Source organism: Eptatretus burgeri, chromosome 8, assembly GCF_056783735.1.
Source record: "Eptatretus burgeri isolate ZD-2024b chromosome 8, Ebu_testis_v1, whole genome shotgun sequence".
NCBI classification, from domain to species: domain Eukaryota; kingdom Metazoa; phylum Chordata; class Myxini; order Myxiniformes; family Myxinidae; genus Eptatretus; species Eptatretus burgeri.
The window spans coordinates 96,342,941-96,366,283 of NC_140968.1; the positions used below are offsets into that span (position 1 = coordinate 96,342,941).

Consider the following 23,343-nt stretch of genomic DNA (forward strand, 5'->3'; position numbering starts at 1 on the left):
CACAATTAACCTTTTTAAAGTGATTAAATAATTCAAATTGATAGATTAACTTCAACTTTTCCCGTCACTGGGGACAGATACCTTTGCTCGTGCTTTATAAAGAAGGAAGAGGTAAGAAAAGTAAAAACAAAGTGGAAGCAACCTTAAAAGATGAGATTTTTTGGAGAGATTTAAAAACTTGTATAATTGACGAGGCTGTGAAAATTTTTGAAAGGCATACCATTCCAGCATTGGAGAGCATCTATATAATAAGATCCAATGTCTGTGGGAAAGTTTTATATCTCCCAAACTGCAGGTCATACAAAATTGAAAATGGTGCTGTATTAATCGTCAAGGACCCAGACAGTGCGGTATCAAAAAAGGATTGATTTGAACAAAAACATTTTCATTATCCAAATCAATATCGATAAATGCCCAGACAAAGCATGGATTCGCAATTTGTAGTTAAGTCCGTGTTATGCAGACATCTGCCAAGATAGACGATACAAGGCACCTGTGACATCCGGAAGAGTTTGCTCTCCGGAGTTGAAGTATAGTTATATGCATTAAATAATTTCACAAGGAACTTGGACGCAGCAGGAGGCCAATTTGCTTGGAATCCCAGGGTTCTGAGTTCAAATCCTGCTTGGCTGTTGAATTAATACCAGGTGGGATTAAAGCAGCCTGTCATCTTTCTGAGGTCGGCAAAATGAGTGCCAGCTTGCTGGTACCCTGTGTCGGAGTGGCGACCCGTCCAAGATTGTGTCCAATAGCCCAGGAGACTGGTTCGGCAGCACGGTGGCATAAGGGTTCGAGCATCTACTTGGAGTCTGTGAGGTCGGTGGTTTGATTCTCAATCTGGCTTTGTCTCAATCACACTAAAGACTAAAAATGGTACGCACTGCTTTCTCACTTAGAACTCAAAGGACACTGCACGGATAAACTCCATGGGGTTGGTATCCAATGTGAATAGCAAGATTTTCTCCTTAATAGCCACACTGACTGCTGAGAGAAACGCCACTCATAAAAATGGTGGCACCGGAACTCAGAGTATTCTGGGAAGTTACATCGCTTGCCCCAAGCTCAGCAGCTGTGTTTATCTGAAGTCAAGTTCAGTGTTGGCTCTTATATTTACCTGCATGCGTAATTTGTGTTGCAGCTCCTCCACAAAAATGTAGACCATGTGCAAAAATTAAAATAAATAATCTGCCAGTTGGCAGAAATGTGTAATGTATGCTGGAAGTTTTAAAATCAAATCTTTGCAAAGTTGCCAGAGAAAAAAAATCAACATTTCTAACAGTGCTTTGAAAAAGCAAGAAGACAAGCTGGACAGCCAGCTCCTTCTCAGCAGATTGCGAAAGGAACATGTCAATCATACCAGGAAAGGATAATCGAGCAAACCACCGATCTACTTACTTCCTTGATAAGCCAATGGAAGAGGTTCACTCCCTCACAAATCTGGGCCTCACCGCCAGCTTTGACCTATTTTGGGCTGGTATCCAAAATAAGCCACAGACTGGGAACTGAGAACACTCTGTCATGCCAAGTCGTTGTTTGGTAAATCTCACAGGGAAATGGCCTTTGCCCATAGCTCAGTGGAGTTCTGTTCTCCCCTTTGGGCTGGTGCCCTCGCTTCATACCTCTCGCTCCTGGATGCTATGGAATACAAAGTTCTCAACATCATTAGCAAATCCAATAAGAAAGAAGCAGAGACATAAGGACAGTTCTCTCATGACAGACAGATTGGCAGTCTACCACCTCTCCTCTAGTCTTGATTCCCCTTCTCTTTCACCCTTTCAATGCTCTCCAGCCTCACCAGAAGGCAGAGCTCTTCCACCTATCCTTTGTCGTTCATGTTCCAAAATTATCGAATGGACTTCAAAACGACAGTATACTGCCATCTCATTTCATTTTCCATCCCTATGTGTGATGTTTTCTACCATATTAACCTTTACCACATTTGCCCATATACGTTACACGTAACTTTATCTCAATATGACATCAATCACTCAAAATGCTAAAGGAATTCTTCAGATCTCTCTCATCTTCTCTCTTTTCATGTTGTTCCTCCATTTGCTTGGTTGAGTTTGAATGCACCATCAGTGTGTTACCTTTGAATCTTCCATCGCTTTGCTCACACATGAGCCTCGATTTTGGATCTATTAAAAGAAAAAAAACTTTTAATTGGCCAACTCCATTTTGCCCATTTAAGCACATAATTGTTCCCATTTAAGCACATAATTCATGATGCTGGGAGCAAGGGTTACAATCTCAAATTCTGTTAATTTGTCTATTACGTACAATCTACTAATCTCTTTGTAATTCTTGTAAAAGTCCTTAGCTGTATCATCATGTCCTTGTTATGAATGTGATTAATGTATTGTGTCCACTGGGGTTATGACAATTGATGGGGGGGGGGGGAGGAAAGGTTCCTTGTTTGAACTATGGACCAGGACTATATCTCTGGTTATGACAATTTATATAGTACTTGCTTCTTGTTGAAGCTTTTCTTTGATCAATTTTTTTGGTGATTAGGTTGGGCGTAGTGCATCAAACAAACCGTAGGCGTGATTTTAAGTTCGGCACGTTCACGGTCACCCTGCTCAAAAAATTCGCTCGTCACCAACTCCGCAACCTGCAAGAGGAGGGGAAAAAAAACAAAAAGAACTGAACAGATTGGACTCCACATACCACCATCTTTACACAAACTTCAATTTTTGTTTTTTTATGTTGTAGGTGACAAAAAAACGACTTGAGCATCTGAATTGCCATCAATGGCAAGGTAGATTTGTGAATGGGCAATTCGTTGGCTGTGTGCACATCTTTATTTCCAGCAGAAACATAAATGACCCAGTGAGTAAATTAATTATTTGCAGGTGCCTCTCAATCCCTTCCTCCTCCTCTTCTACTTCATATACCATATACCATAATATGGGGTTTCAGGAGGGGGTCATAGAGAGATTGGCCCTAGTTTTTCTCAAACCAGTTGGCTATGCCTGACATTTGACTGGAGATGGTTGGTGCGGGAATGTGGAATTTGTTCAGTTGTTGGCAATAAATCATCGACTCTTTGTTGAAAAACTAATATCATGGGATCTTTAATGTCTACCAGCTAATATGATGGCAGAATGGTACCCAGGTTAATGTCCATCCAATGGACAATGTACTTTTTCATGAAATGCCTTGCCTATGAAGCATCAATCTGCCAGTTTATAGCTTGATGAGGATAAAACCCAGACTAGACAGCTCAAGGGAAAGTGTGCCACCTCTACGCCATTGTGTTGGACCATCTAGGGGGAACTCGATAATATTGTTGTGAAAATCGTCCAATAGGGGTAAAATTGTTTCGTATAACATTTCTTAGTATTCGATTAGTACAAGCGTAACATAATTAATTGTGATGTTAGATATGCACCACTATAATGTACAGATAGACAGTTCATCTTCCCTGCCATTCTGTTTGTCTCTACCCCCATCAAACATTTGGCTTTGTTCGATGTTCTTTTCCTGAAATCTGTCCTTTATGTTTCTCTTTTGAAAGCCCTGGCAAAACCTTGAAGTGTGAGGCAAGTGGGAGAATGAAATGGGGCCGTCAAAAGGCAGTTAGTAACCTCAGACGGTTCGTGTCCCAGCCGTTATGCATGTGTATTTTCCATTGGAATTTGAGGAGAACCCATTGTGGCTCATGACATTGCTGTTGTGGCGAAGTTTCCCCACCCATCAGTCAGATTGCCACCAATGGCAAAGAGAGCAGAAGGACACACGAGCCCAAAATAATAAAAGATTTTGCTTCTCTCTTTCTCTGGCCATGGAACTATTTCCCCTTCCTTGGGATTGAACTGCCCAGAACTCCTGCACGGCTTTGCCAGCCGGGTTTGACAGCAATCTCTTCCTGTCTTGTCAAACCCTATGTCTCTCTATCCTGTGATGTGCATTAAGGCCTTATAAGCTCGTAAAATATGATCTCCCATTCATTCACTTGGTTTGTATCGATGGCGCCCATTAGTAATTTAGGATAAAGGGGTGATTTTATTGTTTGGTTGCATCATTTATCATTCCTGTGATTGTTACATTAGTATTGCTTCATGTAATCCTTCCCTCGAACCATTTGCTTGTTATTAAATAAACCTAGTCTCAAGGTGAATAACGTTTGTTCTGGCTGCTTCATTTGGTTGTTTAGGCTGGTTGCAGCGTAGTTGAAGTGCAGTTCAAACTGCTTTAGACGATGCTCATGACCTAAAGGTCTGCTCGGCCTAATTAGATTGGTCACAGGCATCTATCGGTCCTTCATCCAGTTAATTTCATGGTCCAACAGACATTGTAACACGGCAAACTGCCTGGGAACTTATTTGGAGCCGTGGACTGGGTTGGCGGTTGCGGTTGCTTTGACATTATTTTCTCTCAAACTGGTTGGACTCAAACCAGGCAACCAGACCAGACTCACAGCTCTTACAATATCATTAATTGGCTGCACACAAATCAACTGGGAGAAATGTTCTTAATCGATATTCATTACTGCTAAAGGCCACAGAACATTTTGCTGCAAAAAAAAACAAAACAAAAAACATTTTGCTTCTGCCACCAGTATTCATCACCACTGGTATACACATGTTGTAATACTATCAGCTTTAGACTAAAACAAGAGAAAACAACCATTTTGGACAAATTCTTCATTAAAACTGTTTTAATAAACGTATCATATTTTTGTAAATGTTTGATCGTAAAACTGTTGTGGCAAGGTTTTAAACAAGGGTAATTTCCTCTTCAACTAAGGCCTAAGCTGATACCTATCATTTTACAAATGATGGACACTACCCAGAGACAGTTTTATATATTTTTCCTGCAGACACAAAAGCATTCTTTCATCAACAACACATATAATTAGAGACTGCAATGTGAAAGCTTGCTCTAGCATGAAGAACACATATTTTATCACAATGTACGTGTGTTGCTTCATATCTCATATATTGGATGTGAAACAGATATTAGACAATTCAAATCAAAAGTCTTTCTCCTTGAATCCAAAGTAATAAATCCTCACATGTGCAGAGATGTGAAAAACATTCAAATGATAACAATGCAGTCTCCCTCAACCCTTACAAATGGAAAATATCTCATCTGATGAGCATGATCATCCAATCATCTTCTCACATGGGGTGTAACAAAGCTTTAGAACTTTATAAGAAAGGCAGCATTATTAAAAAGGGGATGTAAATTTTTTTTTGACATGACTTTACGATCATGATACAATTACCGGTGAGTTTTAAAATTTTACTTTTAAAATCATACACTCTCTTGATATGACATGCACAGCTTAAAAATATATACGAATAAACATGGTTCCAAAAACTGTGTTGCAAAGCCAAGCATCATTGGATATTGGAATAGGGACTGTCAGGATGGCTTCGAGGTATGTACACTCGCCTCTAAGCTGTCTAGTCTGGGTTTGAATCTTGGCCCAGCTATAAACTGCCATCCTGGTCATAAACATAAACTGTCATCTCAGCCTAGCTATAAACTGTTTCACAGACAGGATGATTCATCATTGTGTGTGCCATCCCATGGATGGATGTTAAACTGAGTGTCCTGACAGCTGGCATTAATTGGTGGATGTTAAAGATCCCATGGTGTCCTTCGCATAGAATAGTCGAGCTTCTGCTGGCACCGTTGCCAATTTCCAAATTCCTGCCCCAACCATAGCCGAATCCCAGGCCTGTCCAGCCGGTTCATGAAAGGCTTTGGTCAAGCTCCTCCCAGCCACAATAATGTGGGAATAATTGTGACCATTAAAGAATAAAAAAATTAGAGATTGAAATAATTTCTTTGAATTTCAGTCCTATAAAATATGTACAGTTTTATGGATAAAACTATTCTGTGAACTCCTGTCAATACAAAGTCTTTGAGATTTATTATAAAAAGATAATTGCAAAAAACAGATAAATATCTTTTGAATATTATTTATTTGTTCATTTAATTTTACTTTATTTATTTATTTTTGCTATAATTCCATTACAAAATCATCTTAAAAAACGATTTGTTTTTGAGAAGAAGCTCCAATTTACAAGGAAAAACTATATTGATTTCTACTACTACTACTACTACTACACCTGCTAAAGGAAGAGTCGATCACGAGATCTACTGGTTAACCTTATTTTGGCATCTGCAAAACTTGTAAAATATAAAACTAGGAAGGCAAACATTGAAAGCAATGTACTGCAGGATAGTTTTGCATGCTTGAGAACTTCAGGACGTTCACGAATCACTTCGGAGTTTAAGGTGGCACAATATTCCAGAACTGTCAGCAATCTCATAGCAACTTCCACAGTGAATAATGCACTTTGTTGTATTACCCCAGAAGGCTCTTTAATTTTACTTGTCTGATTATCATTATTTTTGGAAAAAAAAACAAAATTTTCGTGTCCCTTCCTCCAGACAGGCCTGATATATTCAACTGAAGGTGGCTGGAATTGGTAAGTTGTTCAGGGTACGAGTGCTTGCTCTCCCACTCTTTGTGAAAGGCACGGTAGTATAGGATCTTTAACATCCTCCAGCTAATTCTCAGCACACAGGACACGGAGTTTATCGTCCATTCAAGGAATGGCTGGTACACTTTGTGATGCAACGCCCTGCCTGTGAAACACAAATAAGACAGTTTATAGTTAAGCCGAGAATCTCAAACGGCTCAAAGGTAAGTGTGCTAACTCTGTACCATCCTGCTGGATGAGAGGAAACAATTACCATTGTTAAACCATGCCAATACTCCACCTTTGGCGTATCCTACAAGAAAGAAAAAAAATACAAAACAAGAACAATTATGGCACCTGACATGTGATATCCTCTAACGACGTACCTTCTGGGTAATCTTCCAGGGTTTCGTAACTGCACCTAAATCACAGGCGGTCAAGAGCATGGATCTGCACAACATAGTTTCATCATTACAGGCACACAGCATATTAACAACAAAAATAATAATAATAATAATAATAATAATAATAACAACATTATTTCATGAAACCTCAAAAATTACTTCTTTCAACCCTTTTCTACATATTGTAACAGGTAAATTTACCGTAAATTCCATTATATGTCTTTTCCTTTGCATGTACTATGTTCCCTGCCAAGGGGGCCTCAAGCAATGTCCTCTAAAACTGCATAGACGTAGTTCTTCGAGTTGAAGGAAGACGGAGAACACACTGGGTAAAAACCATTAAGATCTCTCATTTTTCTGATCGAAATTGACATTCTCTTTGTCTGTTTAAACTATTTTGTTTTGCAATAACAATGAGAGGTGGAGTTTGAAGAAAATGTATCCTGATTCTCAATCCAGTAAGAGAAGTTTTCATCTCACTCTTGCGTCTCAGTTGTACCTTGTGCCGATGCTATCAGGGGAAAGCTACTGTGAATGATCAGTACTCTGCATAATGGGGAAAAAAGAAACAAAAGTCATATTTTATGGTTCCTTATTTAGGAGATTATTTACCTGCATTATGCCTGGTGTTGGCTTAACGGTTCGGGTGGTGGGCTTGTGATCCAAGGATCCTGAGATCAAATCCTGCTTGGCTGTTGAATTAATACAAGGTGGGGTTGACTCAGCCTGTCATCCCTCTGAGGTCGGCAAAATGAGTACCAGCTTGCTGGTATCCTGCGTCAGAGTGGCGACCTGTCCAGGATTGTGCCCAATAGCCAAGGAGACTGCTTCGGTAGCACCAATGCTCTGCACAGAGTATGGTCCCAATGGATGGATGGATGGATTCAGGAGCAATATACATTACACAGATAAGTGGTGTGGGAGTATGAGAGGGAGGGTGGCATCATCTGACAAAAAAGAAAACAAAAAAAAAACTAGAAGGGCACTTGGTAGAGCGCATACCTCCGCCCTGTAATGCCTGATCCACGAGAACATATCTGGCCCAATAAATTTTTGAAACATCATGCGATATATCATTTTGAGCCCTATCTCTCAAAGGTGAAGAATCACTTAAAAAATTATAGTAGTGAGATCCTGATTCGTATCTTCATCAAAATCGAATCAATTTGTCATGGTCACACACCCAACCCATCCACCAAGTTTCATCCAAATCTGTCGACATCTTTTTGAGATATCATGCTATATATTTTCATTTAGTCCTATCAATGGTGAGGAATCACTTAAAAAATTATCAGATCCGGATCTGGATTTGGATGTTCACCAACATTGAATCATTTCTTCCTTGGGACACACTCATCATGTCCACCGAGTTTCATCCAAATTCATCCCAACTTTTTGAGATATCTTGCGATGTATCATTTTTGGCCATTTCTTTCAACGGTGAAGAATCACTGAAAAAATTCTAGTAGTCAGATCTGGATCTTCACTAAAATGTAATCAGTTCGTCCTTGTCACACACAAACCTGTCCACACAATTTCATCCAGATCCGTCCACAACTTTTTTGAGATATCCTGTACACAAACAGACAAACAAACAAACAGACAGACAGACAGAAATGGGGTGAAAACATAACCTCCTTCACCTTCGGTGGTGGAGATAATGAAATGTTGGAGGAACTGCAGGAGGATAGAAGAGAAAATGAAGGGTTGCTTAGTTTTTGTTTAACTGTGCTCCAAAGCACATGGAGGGCAAGGACATTTCAAGACACTTGGAAAAATCAAGAGAGTACATGGGATGTGACCCTGAGATACCTGCATCATGAGCTTTGTGCTCACAAAGGAATACCAAACAGGCCACGACATAAGAAGCAATTCCAGTTCCGTGTTCTTTTCAGCCAGACATCTATCTTTGCTACTCTGAGAGGCTGTCTTCTCAAGAGGCTGGAACACCTGTTCCAGAATTGTCTTGTTGAACTTTGCGTGTGTTATTTAGTGTTTCATTTGGATATTTCAAAATGTGTCCGTTTGGGACATGTGTCCTTGTTGGGGCCGCATTGTCTTGTAGGCTTCATTCCTGTTTTGTTGTATTTTCACGAGATGTTGAGTGAGGAAAGAAGATGTCTCCTTATGTTTAAGCAGGGATACACTGAGATTTGGGCTAATAGCAAGCCTCGACCTGGAGATAGGTACTCCAACATGGATAGGCACTGTGGATTCTAAATCTGCAATAGTGCTGCAATAATGATGTAAAGACCAGCTGGCTGCTCGAGAAAAGCCCATACAGTGTTTATTTATATTCCTTTTATGTTTGTACAACAAAGATATATAAATAGTCGGACTGCGCTATTCATGGGGGATACGTTCCTGAAAAATGCTGCGAATGTCGGAGTCTGCAATTGTCGAAGGTCAGGGAATTGTTTAAACAACAACAATATATATATATATTTTTTTTTTACAAGGTCCAGGCTCATGGAAGAGCGAGTACACAGAACAAATAAGGACACAACATAACAAAGGGAACAGCAAGAGAAAGGGGAAGCACCAACAGCATGGCAGAGGGACAACGTCGATAGAGATCGACAAACAAGGGATGCAGGTAACGATGATGGGTAAGGGAGAATGCAAAGGGTGGACAAAATGGATACATCTTACTATAATTCACCGTCTGTCCGTCCGTCTGTTCCCAGGTACCGCAAAAACCGCTGAACCGATCGCAACCATTTTTTGGGTGTGTACTCCTGGACCTCTTGGAGTAAAATAGGCATAAGTATAATAAATGACCCACTTGACAGCTCCCTTAGGGAGCGGGTGCTTCTAGTAAGCAAAATTGTGTTTGACCAGTTTGTGATCTTGTCAAGGTCTGAGGAGAGGGAAGAGGCTTCTGCCTGTCTGTCAGAAGGATAAGAGATGTCACAGCATAGAGTGGAGTCATCAGCAAAGAGATAAAGAGGATTTTCCAGAGTCAGTGGGATCATTGTTGAAGATTAGGAATAACATGGGGCCTAGAACACTGCCTTTGGGTATTCCAACCTCAACAGGGAGAGGGGTGAAAGGGTTCTGTTCAGAGCCATATGTTATCTATGAGAGTGGAGGAAGTCAGTAATCAAAAAGTGAAGTTGGCATTGCATTCGATAGGCAGCAGTTTGGAGAGTAAAGTGGGATGCCAGACTGTATCAAAAGCTCGAGAAATGTACAGAGAGACGGCCCTGATCTCATGTCTGATATTGAGGGCCTCCACAATTGGTGGGAGAGTAAAAGCAGCATGTCCAAGGTGGAGTGACGAGATATGAATCTGAATTGATGATCAGAGATGAGGCTGTTTGAGAAAAGGAATGATTTTATGGCATTTGAGATGATGGACTCCATGACTGCTGATGATGAGAAGTACAGTAAGCCAAATGGGCTGCAGTTAAGGGGATCCGTTTTTGTACTTTTTTATTTAACATTGTGATGTTGGCCGATTTCCAATTTCGCAGGTGGAGAAAGGAGACCAGTCCTGAAGTGTAAAAAAAGAAATAAATAAATAACTGCGAATACGCGAAACGTCAAAGCAGGTCCCACTTTATAACCCATGAGTTCAGGAGATCCGCGAATAGCGGGGTCTGGCACGTGTGTGTGTGTGTGTGTGTGTGTGTGTGTGTGTGTGTGTGTGTGTGTGTGTGTGTGTGTGTGTGTGTGGTGTAAATATATATATATATATATATATATATATATATATATATATATGTGTGTATAGAGTATATACAGTATGTGTGTGTGTGTGTGTGTGTGTGGTGTAAAAAAAAAAATATATATATATATGTGTGTATAGAGTATATACAGTATGTGTGTGTGTGTGTGTGTGGTGTAAAAAAATATATATATATATATATATATATATATATATATATATATATATGTATATGTGTGTATAGAGTATATACAGTATGTGTGTCTGTGTGTGGTGTAAATATATATATATATATATATATATATATATATATGTATATGTGTGTATAGAGTATATACAGTATGTGTGTCTGTTTGTGGTGTAAATATATATATATATATATATATATATATATATATATATATATATATATATATATATATATATATATATATATATATATATATATATATATATATATCCTGGTGTTGGCGCAGTGGCTAGGGCAGCGGCTTGGGATCCAAAAGGTCCTGAGTTCAAGCCCCGTTGGGCCACTGAATTAATACACCAGGGGGTTGACTCAGCCTGTCATCCTTCCGAGGTCGGCGAAATGAGTACCAGTATACTGGGCCGGTGTATACCCCGGTCAAAATAGGTGTACCATATCCCTGTGTCGTAAAGAGGCGACTTGGGTTGCGTCAGGAAGGGCATCTGGCGTAAAACATGTGCCAAATCTCTATGCGGATCATACGGATGATCCGCTGTGGCGACCCCTAACGGGAGCAGCCGAAAGAAGAAGATATATATATATATATATATATATATATATATATATATATATATATATATATAGTATATTCAGTATGTGTGTGTGTGTGTGTGTGTATATATATATATACATATATATATATATATATGTATATATATATATATATATATATATATATATATATATATATATATATATATATATATATATATATATATATACATATATATATATATATATGTATATATATATATATATATATATATATATATATATATATATATATATATATATATATATATATATATGTGTGTGTGTGTGTGTGTTTGTATATATACAGCTCTGGAAAAAAATAACAGTACTCCAAAAAAAATTTAAATCAGCATCTCTACATGTATGGCAGCCATTCCATTCCAGTGTCTGTTGAATTCCAACACAGGCACACCTCATTCTACTTAGTGAGGTACTGATTAGGTGATCACCTGAACCAAATCTTATTTAACAAGGAAAAGTATAAAAACCACTGCTGTGGTCATCACTATCCTCTTGCAATAGAACCAGCTGGATGGCAAAAACAATGCTAGTAGTACCTCAAAAAGTAACTGTAATCAAAAAAATAACTATTGACCAAGCCAAAAGAGTTGAAAAGAAAAGTTTAGAGAGAGGAAAAGAAGGGTTCAATTCTGGCTTTACTGGCAGAGGGATACAGTGAGCGTCACGTTGCTTCCATCCTTAAAATTTCAAAGACGTCGGTTCATAAGAACAAGGTCAAGCAGCAGACATTGGGGACAACAAAGCTACAGACTGGCAGAGGGTGAAAACGACTTTCCACTGACCGGGATGACCACCAACTCATTCGAATGTCACTCAACAACCGTAGGATGACATCAAGTGACCTACAAAAAGAATGGCAAACGGCAGCTGGGGTGAAGTGCATGGCGAGGACGGTTTGAAACAGGCTCCTCTGGGCGGGGCTGAAGTTGTGCAAAGCTAGAAAAAAGCCCTTCATCAATGAGAAGCAAAGAAGAGCTAGGCTGAGGTTTGCAAAAAGACCATAAGGATTGGACCGTAGAGGACTGGAGTAAGGTCATCTTCTTTGATGAGTCCAATTTTTAGCTTTGCCCAACACCTGGTCGTCTAATGGTTAGACAGAAACCTGGAGAGGCCTACAAGCCACAGTGTCTCGCACCCACTGTGAAATTTGGTGGAGGATCGGTGATGATCTGGGGGTGCTTCAGCAAGGCTGGAATCAGACAGATTAGTCTTTGTGAAGGACTCATGAATCAAGCCACGTACAAGGTTGTCCTGGAAGAACACTTGCTTCCTTCTGCTCTGACAATGTTCACCAACTCTGAGGATTGGTTTTTCCAGCAGGACAATGCTCCATGCCACACAGCCAGGTCAATCAAGGTGTGGATGGAGGACCATCAGATCAAGACCCTGTCATGGCCAGCCCAATCTCCAGACCTGAACCCCATTGAAAACCTCTGGAATGTGATCAAGAGGAAGATGGATGGTCACAATCGATCAAACAAAGCCGAGCTGCTTGATTTTTTACGTCAGGAGTGGCATAAAATCACCCAACAGCAATGTGAAAGACTGGTGGAGAGCATGCCAAGACGCATGAAGGCTGTGATTGAAAATCAGGGTTATTCCACAAAATATTGTTTTCTGAACTCTTCCTAAGTTAATACATTAATATTGTGTTGTTTAAAAATGAATATGAACTTGTTTTGTTTGTATTATTTGAGGTCTGAAAACACTGAATCTTTGTTGTTATTTTGACCAGTTGTCATTTTCTGCAAATAAATGCTCGAAATGACAATATTTTTATTCGGAATTTGGGAGAAATGTTGTCAGTAGTTTATAGAATAAAACAAAGATGTTCATTTTACTCAAACACATACCTATCAATAGTAAAACCAGAAAAACTGATAATTTTGCAGTGGACTCTTAATTTTTTCCAGAGCTGTATGTGTATGTTTATATACATATATATATATATATATATATATATATATATATATATATATATATATCTACATATATATATATATATATATATATATATATATATATATATACATATATATCTTCTTCTTCTTCTTTCCGCTGGTCCCGTTCAGGGTCGCCACAGCGGATCATCCGTATGATCCACATAGTGATTTGGCACATGTTTTACGCCGGATGCCCTTCCTGACGCAACCCTGGTCGCCTCTTATGACACAGGGATATGGTACACCTATTTTAACCGGGGTATACACCGGCCCAGTAGACTGGTACTCATTTCGCCGACCTCGGAAGGATGGCAGGCTGAGTGTATTAATTCAGTGGCTCAACGGGGATTGAACTCAGGACCTTTTGGATCCCAAGCCGCTGTCCTAACCACTGTGCCAACACCAGGCTCATGTATATATATATATATATATATATATATATATATATATATATATATATATATATATATATTTCACACTTAGTGTGAAACAATCATACTACTCCTGGAATGTTGGGAAAACTTGACTGGCTCAATGAGCTTTGGGGTGGGGTGTGGAGCATTTGCCTGCCTCACTCCACCTGGTTGAATGTACATGCAATACTAATCTGCTTACTGTGGTTGACCCTCACTCACCTTCCTTACTACATGTCAATGGAAATGACTATATGCCTTATCCTTCTCCTCTACTTGCAACTTTAAAAAAACACATGGAAACATACTTCTGAAGAAAAGTGGAGGCGAAAGAAGAAAAAAAAAATCACTCAAATCCCATTCGCTTTGTTCAAGTGTTTGTGCTCAGTGTTTATGTTTAACGCTTCGAGGCTTTGTTAAAATTCCCTGCACAATATAATTACAGCCATACTACTGTGTAGGATCATTTTAATCGGTTCGATTTGAAACTTAATCTCAAATGCTTATGATATTGGACTCAACTTCTGCATTGTGCAGTCACATTCGACCCTTTCCCCTTTGAGGGTGCTTAATGATTAACATCTGGTGCAAAATGCCGACAAAGTCCTGGATAAAATCACTCTGTCGTGAAAATGTTTGCCCTGGGCTTAATGTCTTGCTGGGCCAGCTGTGCTCGTTGAAGGTTCTTTCATTTTTGAATGTGGACCATCACACCTGCAACCAGTTTTTTTACCTTCACCACCGAAGGCGAAGGTGGTTATGTTTTCACCCTTTTCTGTCTGTTTGTTCATTTGTCCCTGTGCAGGATATCTTAAAAAGGTGTGGACGGATCTGGATGAAATTTTTTTGTGGACAGGTTGGGTGTGTGACAAGGACGAACTGATTGGATTTTGATGAAAATCTGGATCCGGATTAGACTACTAGAATTTTTAGTGGTTCTTCACCATTGAGACATAGGGCCAAAAACGATATATAGCAGGATATCTCAAAAAGTTGTGGACGGGATTCAGATGAAACTTGGTGGACCCGTTGTGTGTCTGTGGCAAGGATGAATTGATTCGATTTTGGTGAAGATCTGAATCTGAATCTGGATACGGGAGTTATTTAATTTTTAATGTGATTCTTCACCATTGAGAGATATGGCTGAAAACGATATAGTCCTGTATCGCATGATATTTCAAAAATGTATTGGGCCTGATATGTTCTCGTGGATCAGGCATTACGTGGCGGAGGCATGCGCTCTACCGAGTGCTCTAGTTTTTTTTATGAATAAATCGAACCTTGCACTCAAAGGGATACCACAAAGCAGTTTCACACAAGCCTTTCATCATTTTAGTCACCTTTTACAAAAAGATATATAATTAAATCTGATGCCTTCCATCCGATTTATCCAAGGTATCATTAAAAATCACAGGAGATGTGAGGAATTGCACATGGCCACAAGGCATGCCGCAATGAATGAGTATCTTGGGGGAACCTTTAAATTCATGTGTAAATAGGTTTTCTTGAAAGACAAGTTCAGGTGCACATTGTTTAAGTCTGATAGCAGGTTCTGTTGGATATGTTGGAATGCGAATTATGAGCTCAAAAACAATAACCACAAAATCAGAAAGAAATATGGGGGATTCACTTTTCTGGGGATGGCAGAGCTTTGCATCTTTAAACTATGAAAAATGGCAGAAGGTTTTCATGTCAGCATCCAGGCTGCGATTAAAGGCTTTACTTGCATATACATTATTAAATGGCCACAAACCACCGATTGTAAACCATTACTGATATCAATTGTGCCCCATGACATTTGGTCAGATCGTGTATAGACATGAACATATGCTGTGAGCAATCTAAATTCATATTTACTTGACCAGCACATAGGCCAAACTACAAGACAGTCAATGCTCACCTTAATATACAGTACAGCCCCAGAGAAAAATACAATGATTAGAACTGCACTCGGTAGAGCACATACCTCCGCCAGGCTAAGCAGTTTATGTTGTGTATCTCACTGATAGGCCGGATCTGCATTCTGCCCAAATGTCCGGACCTTAACCCAAATCAAATCGGCATATTCTTGTCCCCTGCCCAACTCATCCACCAAGTATCGTCCAAATCCATCGACAATTTTTTGAAATATCATACGATATATCGTTTTTGGCCGCATCTCTCAATGGTGAAGAATCACTTAAAAAATATTTTTTAATTCTAGTATTCAGGTCCAGATCTTCACCAAAATCGAAATAATTCTTCCTGGTCACATACCCAACGTGTCCACAACCTTTTGAGACATCGTGCTTTATATCGTTTGTGGCCCTATCTCTCATTGGTGAAGAATCGCTTTAAAAATTCTCGGATCCGGATTCATATCTTCAACAAAATCAAATCGATTCGTCCTTGCCACACCCAACCTGCCCACCAAGTTTCATCTGAATCCGTGCAGAACTTTTGAGATATCCTGCTCACAGACAGACAAACAGACAGTGGTGAAAACACAACCTCCGTCAATCTTCGGCAGCGGACGTAATGTTCACAAGGCATTGCAGAACTGCAGTGAAAAGCACTCGGAAATTTGCACTTCCTCGTGGTTTTCAACATGAACACTCAGAACACTTGTAATGACTTATGAGTAATAAACAATGGACATTTAGAAATGGCCTCTACCTCATCGAAGAAAGTTGTCACATTGTAATCAAGGCTATTTCTGTGCATGAAAAAGGCTGGATAAGGTAAGTGACCACATGATTGAGAGACTGTTTTGTACAAGTTTTACCATAAATAGATTATAAATATAATATTATATAATATAATCGTAGAAAGATGGAAGAAAGTAAATTATAAATAGATTGGCATTGATGTTGAACAAATGAAATGTTATTGGTGTTTTGATAAATCTGGAGAAAAAAAAATCGCAATCAAACCTGAGCAGATCATGGTTCTCTCTGATACCCCAATCACAACCTGGAGATTGGACGAGATCAAAGAACCTTGCACGCTGCCTGTAAAGAGCAACAAATAAGAAAGAAGAACACCGAAAATTACTACAAGTCCTCAATTCGCTGCTTTCCTTGAAGATGCAACACAAAGACAGTATCACTATTTCAGGCACGACATCAAGCAGAAACTCATCCTTTTTATAATTGCAATTTTTTTTTTTTAATTTTACAATTATCTAAGTCTCATTGTGAAGCTTGTACATATATCAAATCACATTCAGGATAAATACATTAGCAGACATAAGTGTACTTTCGCAATAAATATAAGGACATTAGTAGACAAATGGACAAACATATCACGTATGGGATTTGAATGTCGATTGCAAACCTCATGAGTCGAGAGTTCAGATAAGAACACCAACAGACAAACCCAAATTAATATCATTGCACTCTTAACTCACACTCTCTCACTGTTATTATCGCAGAAGATCCCTGTGACTTAATTGTGTGTTGAGTTATTATAGATTGTCTGCTATTTGAGTAGCAGCAAAAATTCCCATGTCATACAGGCTTGAAGGTTAATATACAGGTTGTCGATAAAGTACCTGTGCAACTTTGAACTTTTATAACTTTTGATGTTAGCACTCTGCAAGAAGGCTTGAGCATGAAGGTTTCAACTGGAGCGTGTTGAATGGCGGCTCGGGGAATATTATAATTTTCAATTCGGCTGCACACACCGAGAACATAACTTACGCATGTCTGCTGATAATTTATTCGGGTGCGGAGAAGCGATAAGACCCCACAACAACTGGAATAAAAAGTCAAGTTTAACAAAATGGCTAAATGAAACCAGGGTAGGTAACACAACAACCACAAAAACACATCACAGTCTTCAAGGCCTTTTTCCATGGCTCAATGTAGTACTGCTCTCAGCTATAGACTGGCGTCCAATAATCAAATCTGTCTCTCCTGGATTCTGTGGAATCTAAAGCACTCTCAAAATGATTGGAATCTCCTGTGAGAAGGCCAAAGCATAAGGTCCATTGCTCTCACAGCGCAGGTAGGTCGGTGGTCTTTTTGTGTTTCTACCATCTATTCTCCAACATTGTTCTCTCTGTCATGTGATCAGTCCTCCAACCATCCCCAGGAACTCCAGGATGCATGCGTTCTTCCAGTAACGCACTGCCCCCTCCATGTAAACCACCCAGTACTAGTTAAAGTTCCAAAATCCAGGCTGACTGCACATTTCAACTCTTATTCCAGGCTTCTCTCATCTATGGAACCACCTTCTCGAGGCTGTTCTGTCTAACTCTTCCATCCAGATAATCCAGCAAGCAGTGCACTGCTGTCTGCTGTCATCTCCCATCGATACCCATGAGTCGAGGATAAATGGGGCTTCTGAGGCAGACATTCAAATGAATGGGGGAAAGGGGAAAATTTTCTGACTCAAGCCCCAAAAGCCCAAAATAGGAGACACATTTATTCCCTTCCCTCCCATACAAGCAAATGTAAAATTGTGACTGACTCAAGCCCCAAAAGTCCAAAAGAGGAGACTGATCTCTGCCCCATTGAGCAAATGTAAAATTGAGACTTACTGATTAAATCACTTCTTTCCTTTAATATTTTCATTCCACTCAAAGAGCGAACCAATAAATATTTGTCCATGTTCGCCTTTAGGGAATAAATTAATTTTCCTATTACATTCATCACCATCGAGTAAATTCACAAAGATTACTTTGGAACTTGGTTCTTGGTTGAAGTATCTTTTTTGAGCAGAAATGAAATGATAAACTTCTCTCAATGCTCTTGTTTTACCACCTCCTGAGCCACATATCATTTTGAGATTGTAGTAAATTGTTTTTCCATTGCTCAATTGATAACCATCAAAGTTTTCAGTCCATTCAAGGATATTTATTTTTTTCTTTACATCCTCCAACTTATTTGTAATTAAATTTATCCACTTATTTGTTTTATCTACTTTTACCCAGGGTATTTCTTCAGTAAGACTGATTTGATATTTCTCACATTCTTTATGTTTCCCATTTAAATACCAAGGCTGATTACATCTCCACTCTTTGGTTTGGTTATTGCTTGATTCTATCATTTACAAATCAGTAAAAAGACGGCAGTAGCGTGTAAAAATTCCCAACCGAATATCTTAACACATACTTATAAGGGAGACTATTGATTGCATTCTCTAAAATATATCTTTTATGATCAATAGCTCTAAATGCTTTCTTATTTATCTCTTCTGTATATAATTGATGTTTATAACTTCTTATTGTATTCATTTTTCTGTACTCTTCCTTCTTTAAGGTAAAACAGTTGGAATAATGTTTAAAGTTTATTGTTTCCTTGATTACACTGAACAACAAATTTCAAAAAATTTTTTTTACTGGAGATGTGTAAAGTGATTAAGACTAATTTGGGTACGCTGATTTCAAAAATCATAACCGTTTTGCTGTATCACGTCAGGATTTTCAGGAACAGAAATATTCCCATTGCCTAGAAGTCAGGATTTCAATGAAATTTACATATGTCTTTAACATGTCTATTTCGTACAATTGTTGTTAACTTGTGTTATATTTCTTTCTTTCAGATAAAGATGAGTAGGCGTTCCTGTACCAATCATCCTGACAACTTCTGTTATGTCTGTGGTCAGTATACCAAAAAAGATCAACAGCGAAGTATATCTACAGCAGTGAAAATGAAGGCCGCCTACTTTCACTACTTCGGGTGTAAGGTGGGGGACCAAGAACAGGGCTGGGCACCACACATCTGCTGCACAAGCTGTCACACAACCTTGACTCAGTGGTTGGTGGGCAAGCGCGCGAGCATGCCATTTGCGGTGCCCATGATATGGCGTGAGCCGCAGAATCATCATGATGATTGTTATTTCTGCTGCACAAGCATCGCCGGCTTCAACAAGAAGAATAAAGGTCACATCAAGTACGCTGACTGCGTCTCTGCTCGTAAACCTGTGCCTCATGATGACGAGAACCCCGTTCCAACACCTCCAGCTGATCAGAACATAGCTGTAAGCAGTGGTGAAGAGGATGGTGATGATGAACCTTTTGAACCCGACACTCAAGAATCACACCTTCTGAACCAGGGAGACTTAAATGATCTTGTAAGAGATCTCTCGCTGTCAAAGGCGAAGGCAGAGCTGCTTGGATCAAGGCTGCAGCAGTGGAATCTACTTGAACCTAACACCAAGATATCCTTGTTCAGAGCACGTCACAGAGACATGGCTGAGTTCTTTGAGATGGAAGACACGATGACATTCTGCAGTGACATCAACGGTCTGTTGAAAGAACTTGGGTGTGATCACGATCCTGCAGACTGGCGCCTCTTCATCGACTCGGGGAAGAACAGCTTGAAGGCTGTTTTGCTCCACAATGGCAACGAGAAACCATCAGTCCCACTGGCTCACGCGTTCGGCATGACAGAGACCTATGAGACTATGCGGCAGCTGCTTGATTCCATCAAGTACAATGACTTCAACTGGCACATCTGCGGAGACTTGAAAGTGGTGGCGCTGTTGTTAGGGCTGCAGTCAGGCTACACGAAATACATGTGCTTCCTTTGTCTCTGGGATAGCAGAGACGACAAGAATCACTGGACGAAGAAAGATTGGGAAGAGCGAAAGAGCATGTACCTGGTCGACACAACGTGAAGCATGTCGCCCTTGTCGACCCAGCCAAGGTTTTCCTTCCACCACTCCACATAAAGCTCGGCTTGATGAAAAGTTTTGTATGGGCAATGGATCTGAATGGGCGTGGGTTTTTATACCTCAAGGAAAAGTTTGGCAACACCTTGTCGGAGGCCAAGATCAAGGCTGGTGTCTTTGTTGGACCGCAAATCCGACAGATTATGAAGGACAAAACTTTTCCGACAACTCTAAACCCCAAAGAGCTGGCAGCGTGGAGGAGCTTCAAAGCTGTGACGGACAACTTCTTGGGGAACGAGCGCGCGGACAACTATGAAGAAATAGTGCAGCAGCTGCTGGAGTCCTTCAGGAAACTTGGCTCCAGGATGTCCCTGAAAATCCATTTCCTACACCAGCACCTGAACTTCTTCCCTGACAACTTGGGAGCAGTCTCGGACGAGCACGGCGAGCGATTCCACCAAGAGATTTCACTCATGGAGACGCGTTACCAAGGGCGGCACAACCCGAACATGATGGGCGATTTCTGCTGGTTCCTGCATCGTGAAACTGACACAGAGCAGCACAAACGCAAAGCCAAATGCCTAAAGCATTTTTAATTACATTCTAGTGGAGTTTTTCTGTAATTTCTATAATTTTGAAGCATTCATGATGAAATAAATGAATAAATGAATTTTTGTAAATTTCATTGAAATCCTGACTTCTCGGCAATGGGAATATTTCTGTTACTGAAAATCCTGACGTGATACAGCAAAACGGTTATGATTTTTGAAATCAGCGTACCCAAATTAGTCTAAATCACTTTACACATCTCCAGTAAAAAAATTTTGTTGTTCAGTGTTATATTTTTCTTTATTCCCTTTAGCTTCTTATCACACCTTTCAATGTTATTATTATCAATGTACGTAAAAGCATAAGACTTTGATCACAATCCTATAAATTCACTCATGACCTTCCCACCCAATTCATCTTTAAACTTATCAATAACCTTTTTTTCTTTGATGAAAACAACACATCACTTGACTTATAATTACTTGTATCATATATATGTCAATATTATCAATCATATCCTCATATACATCACTTGTCTTAATTTCTAATATAAAACTATCTGTATCCATATATAACAATGACACATTATCCTTATACTTTGATTTTAAATTATTATAGTAATAGTCATACATTAACGACTTTGACAAGTCAAGAATTGATGTTCCTAAATAAATAGGTTTATCCATTTCAATACTCTCTTTTTTAAAATGAATAGCAAACAAGTTTTTTGAAAACACCTCCGTTCGCTCAAAACTTGGTCCATTAATTAACCCTGAAGCCTGTTTCCAAGATGTCGCAAGTCTTTTGTTTTGTCGATTCCTAACATTTTCCATAGTCTTTCCCAATACAGCATTATTTATTAATTTATAAAAGTCCTTCTCAAAATCTGTTTTTGCTTCTGTTCTCCTTTTTGTATTAAAATCAATATACTTCTTTAACCAATGACTTTGTTTAAATTTCAAAATCCGATGAATTTTCCTCACTCTCAACCCAGCAGATAAATATTGTCTCAAGTTCCTTTGATGCAAAACATAACTTTCTTTATCATTTAATGTAGTAAGTAGTTTTTCTGTAGATTTCGCAATAAATTACTTTGGAACTTGGTTTGGCGAGCGAATTTGGTGAGCGAATGAGCTGTTTTTCACCTTCGTGGCCTGACGGACGGGGTGTGGCTATGACAGTTATGGACCAATAGAGAAGCTCAATTTCGCTAAGAGCCTCTTTTGATGCTATATTTGGCTCCTTCCCTCATCCGTGGCTCATTAAAGGAAGGAACTTGGCTCATTTCGGAGAAGATCACCGGGGACATAGCTGGACAGCATTGCTTTTGTGAGAACTTGCTGAGGAGCAGAACTCGACAGACCTCGCCAGACATCGGATCTCGCTGGGGAGACAGGCGGTGCAAGGAGGACAAGATCGGCATTGAGCGAGGGGTGCCACAAGTCAGCGTGACCAGGCATGGGGTCACGCATTGCTGCTGTGAGGTAGGGCTACTTCCATTTCAACATCACTCATTTAGGCTGCATCCTGCAGCGACACTTACACATACAGATTCTTACACAATTTACGATTGGATCTTTTCTCTCATGAATCTTTCCTCTACCATCTATCTCTCATCTACTGTGGATGCAAAAGAGCAATCGACAAGGGCAAGCCCGATGAACTGTTCTTTTCAGAACAAAACCAAAAGTGAACTGAAGAGTGAACCAAACTGACTTACTCCTCATATTCTTCCTCTTACAGTACACCACACCCCACGTCGCATTACACTTGCACCTCTCAAACACACACCCTAGACACCCTCAGTATTTCTCCATCCTCCCCCTTCCTAAGCCTTTTGGGTTGCGCTAGTCCGTCAACCGTGCCAGATATTGAGATGTCATTAATCTTCAACTGCTTCTATCTCTCTGGGCTATCTCTACGTGTGTGTGTGTGTGTGTGTGTGTGTGTGTGTGTGTGTGTGTGTGTGTGTGTGTGTGTGTGTGTGTGTGTGTGTGTGTGTGTGTGTGTGTGTGTGTGTGTGTGTGTGTGTGTGTGTGTGTGTGTGTGTGTGTGTGTGAGAGATGGCACCTGTCGTAGCATAAGTCAAGACTGTATAAGAATATTCAAGATAACTCTGTTCTGTTTCTTCTTTTGTAAATATTGTTTGCCTTTTGCCACACCCCACAAATTCCTTGCTTTCCCTGCTGTACATATGCAATAAATCCCATACTGTGCCACATGACTTTCCTCGCTCTTTGTTGAAATAAATGTGTTTGTTAGAAATGTACCCAGCTCGGTTTTGTCTTTTCCTCCATTGGTCTAGCATGGCCCGCATCCTAGCTTCACGGGGACATTATTCCCCAAAAATCTGATAAATAGCCGGTACATATTTGGCAGCTCCGCTTGGCTGCTTCTGATCTGGTAAGTCACCTAAATAACACAATTACGTATGGAGGGCACGATTCCCCAATAAGGAGATCACGTGTTCTTTGGTAAACGGTTATCAGATGGAGGACCCGAGGTCACGTGGTCAAGTTATA

The 23,343-nt window shown here is 39.7% G+C and overlaps 2 protein-coding genes across 9 annotated transcripts in view; one reads left to right on the forward strand and one right to left on the reverse strand.

Annotated features, from left to right (window-relative positions):
- PDE11A (phosphodiesterase 11A) overlaps positions 1-23,343 on the reverse strand; it is a 324,082-nt gene that overhangs the window by 50,027 nt on the left and 250,712 nt on the right. For 5 of the 7 annotated variants that reach the window (XR_015061190.1, XM_085893118.1, XM_085893115.1 and 2 more), the window contains exons 17-19: positions 16,588-16,665; positions 6,830-6,893; positions 2,540-2,614 (exon numbers count right to left, since the gene is read on the reverse strand). Coding sequence is in view for 6 of the 7 variants with exons in the window: in XM_085893118.1 (XP_085749244.1) it covers positions 2,540-2,614; positions 6,830-6,893; positions 16,588-16,665 (217 nt within the window). In the remaining variant the exon portion in view is untranslated. Of the gene's footprint in view, position 1; positions 1,636-2,539; positions 2,615-6,829; positions 6,894-7,459; positions 7,694-16,587; positions 16,666-23,343 lie in introns of those variants that run through there. The other 2 variants (XM_085893116.1, XM_085893120.1) reach the window with 2 other exon arrangements.
- Positions 1-23,343, forward strand: part of LOC147022331 (uncharacterized) — a 69,957-nt gene that overhangs the window by 44,847 nt on the left and 1,767 nt on the right. The window contains exon 2 of one of the 2 annotated variants that reach the window (XR_015061192.1): positions 7,102-7,176. Coding sequence is in view for 1 of the 2 variants with exons in the window: in XM_085893125.1 (XP_085749251.1) it covers positions 19,208-20,278 (1,071 nt within the window). In the remaining variant the exon portion in view is untranslated. Of the gene's footprint in view, positions 1-7,101; positions 7,177-19,201; positions 21,126-23,343 lie in introns of those variants that run through there. The other variant, XM_085893125.1, reaches the window with a different exon arrangement.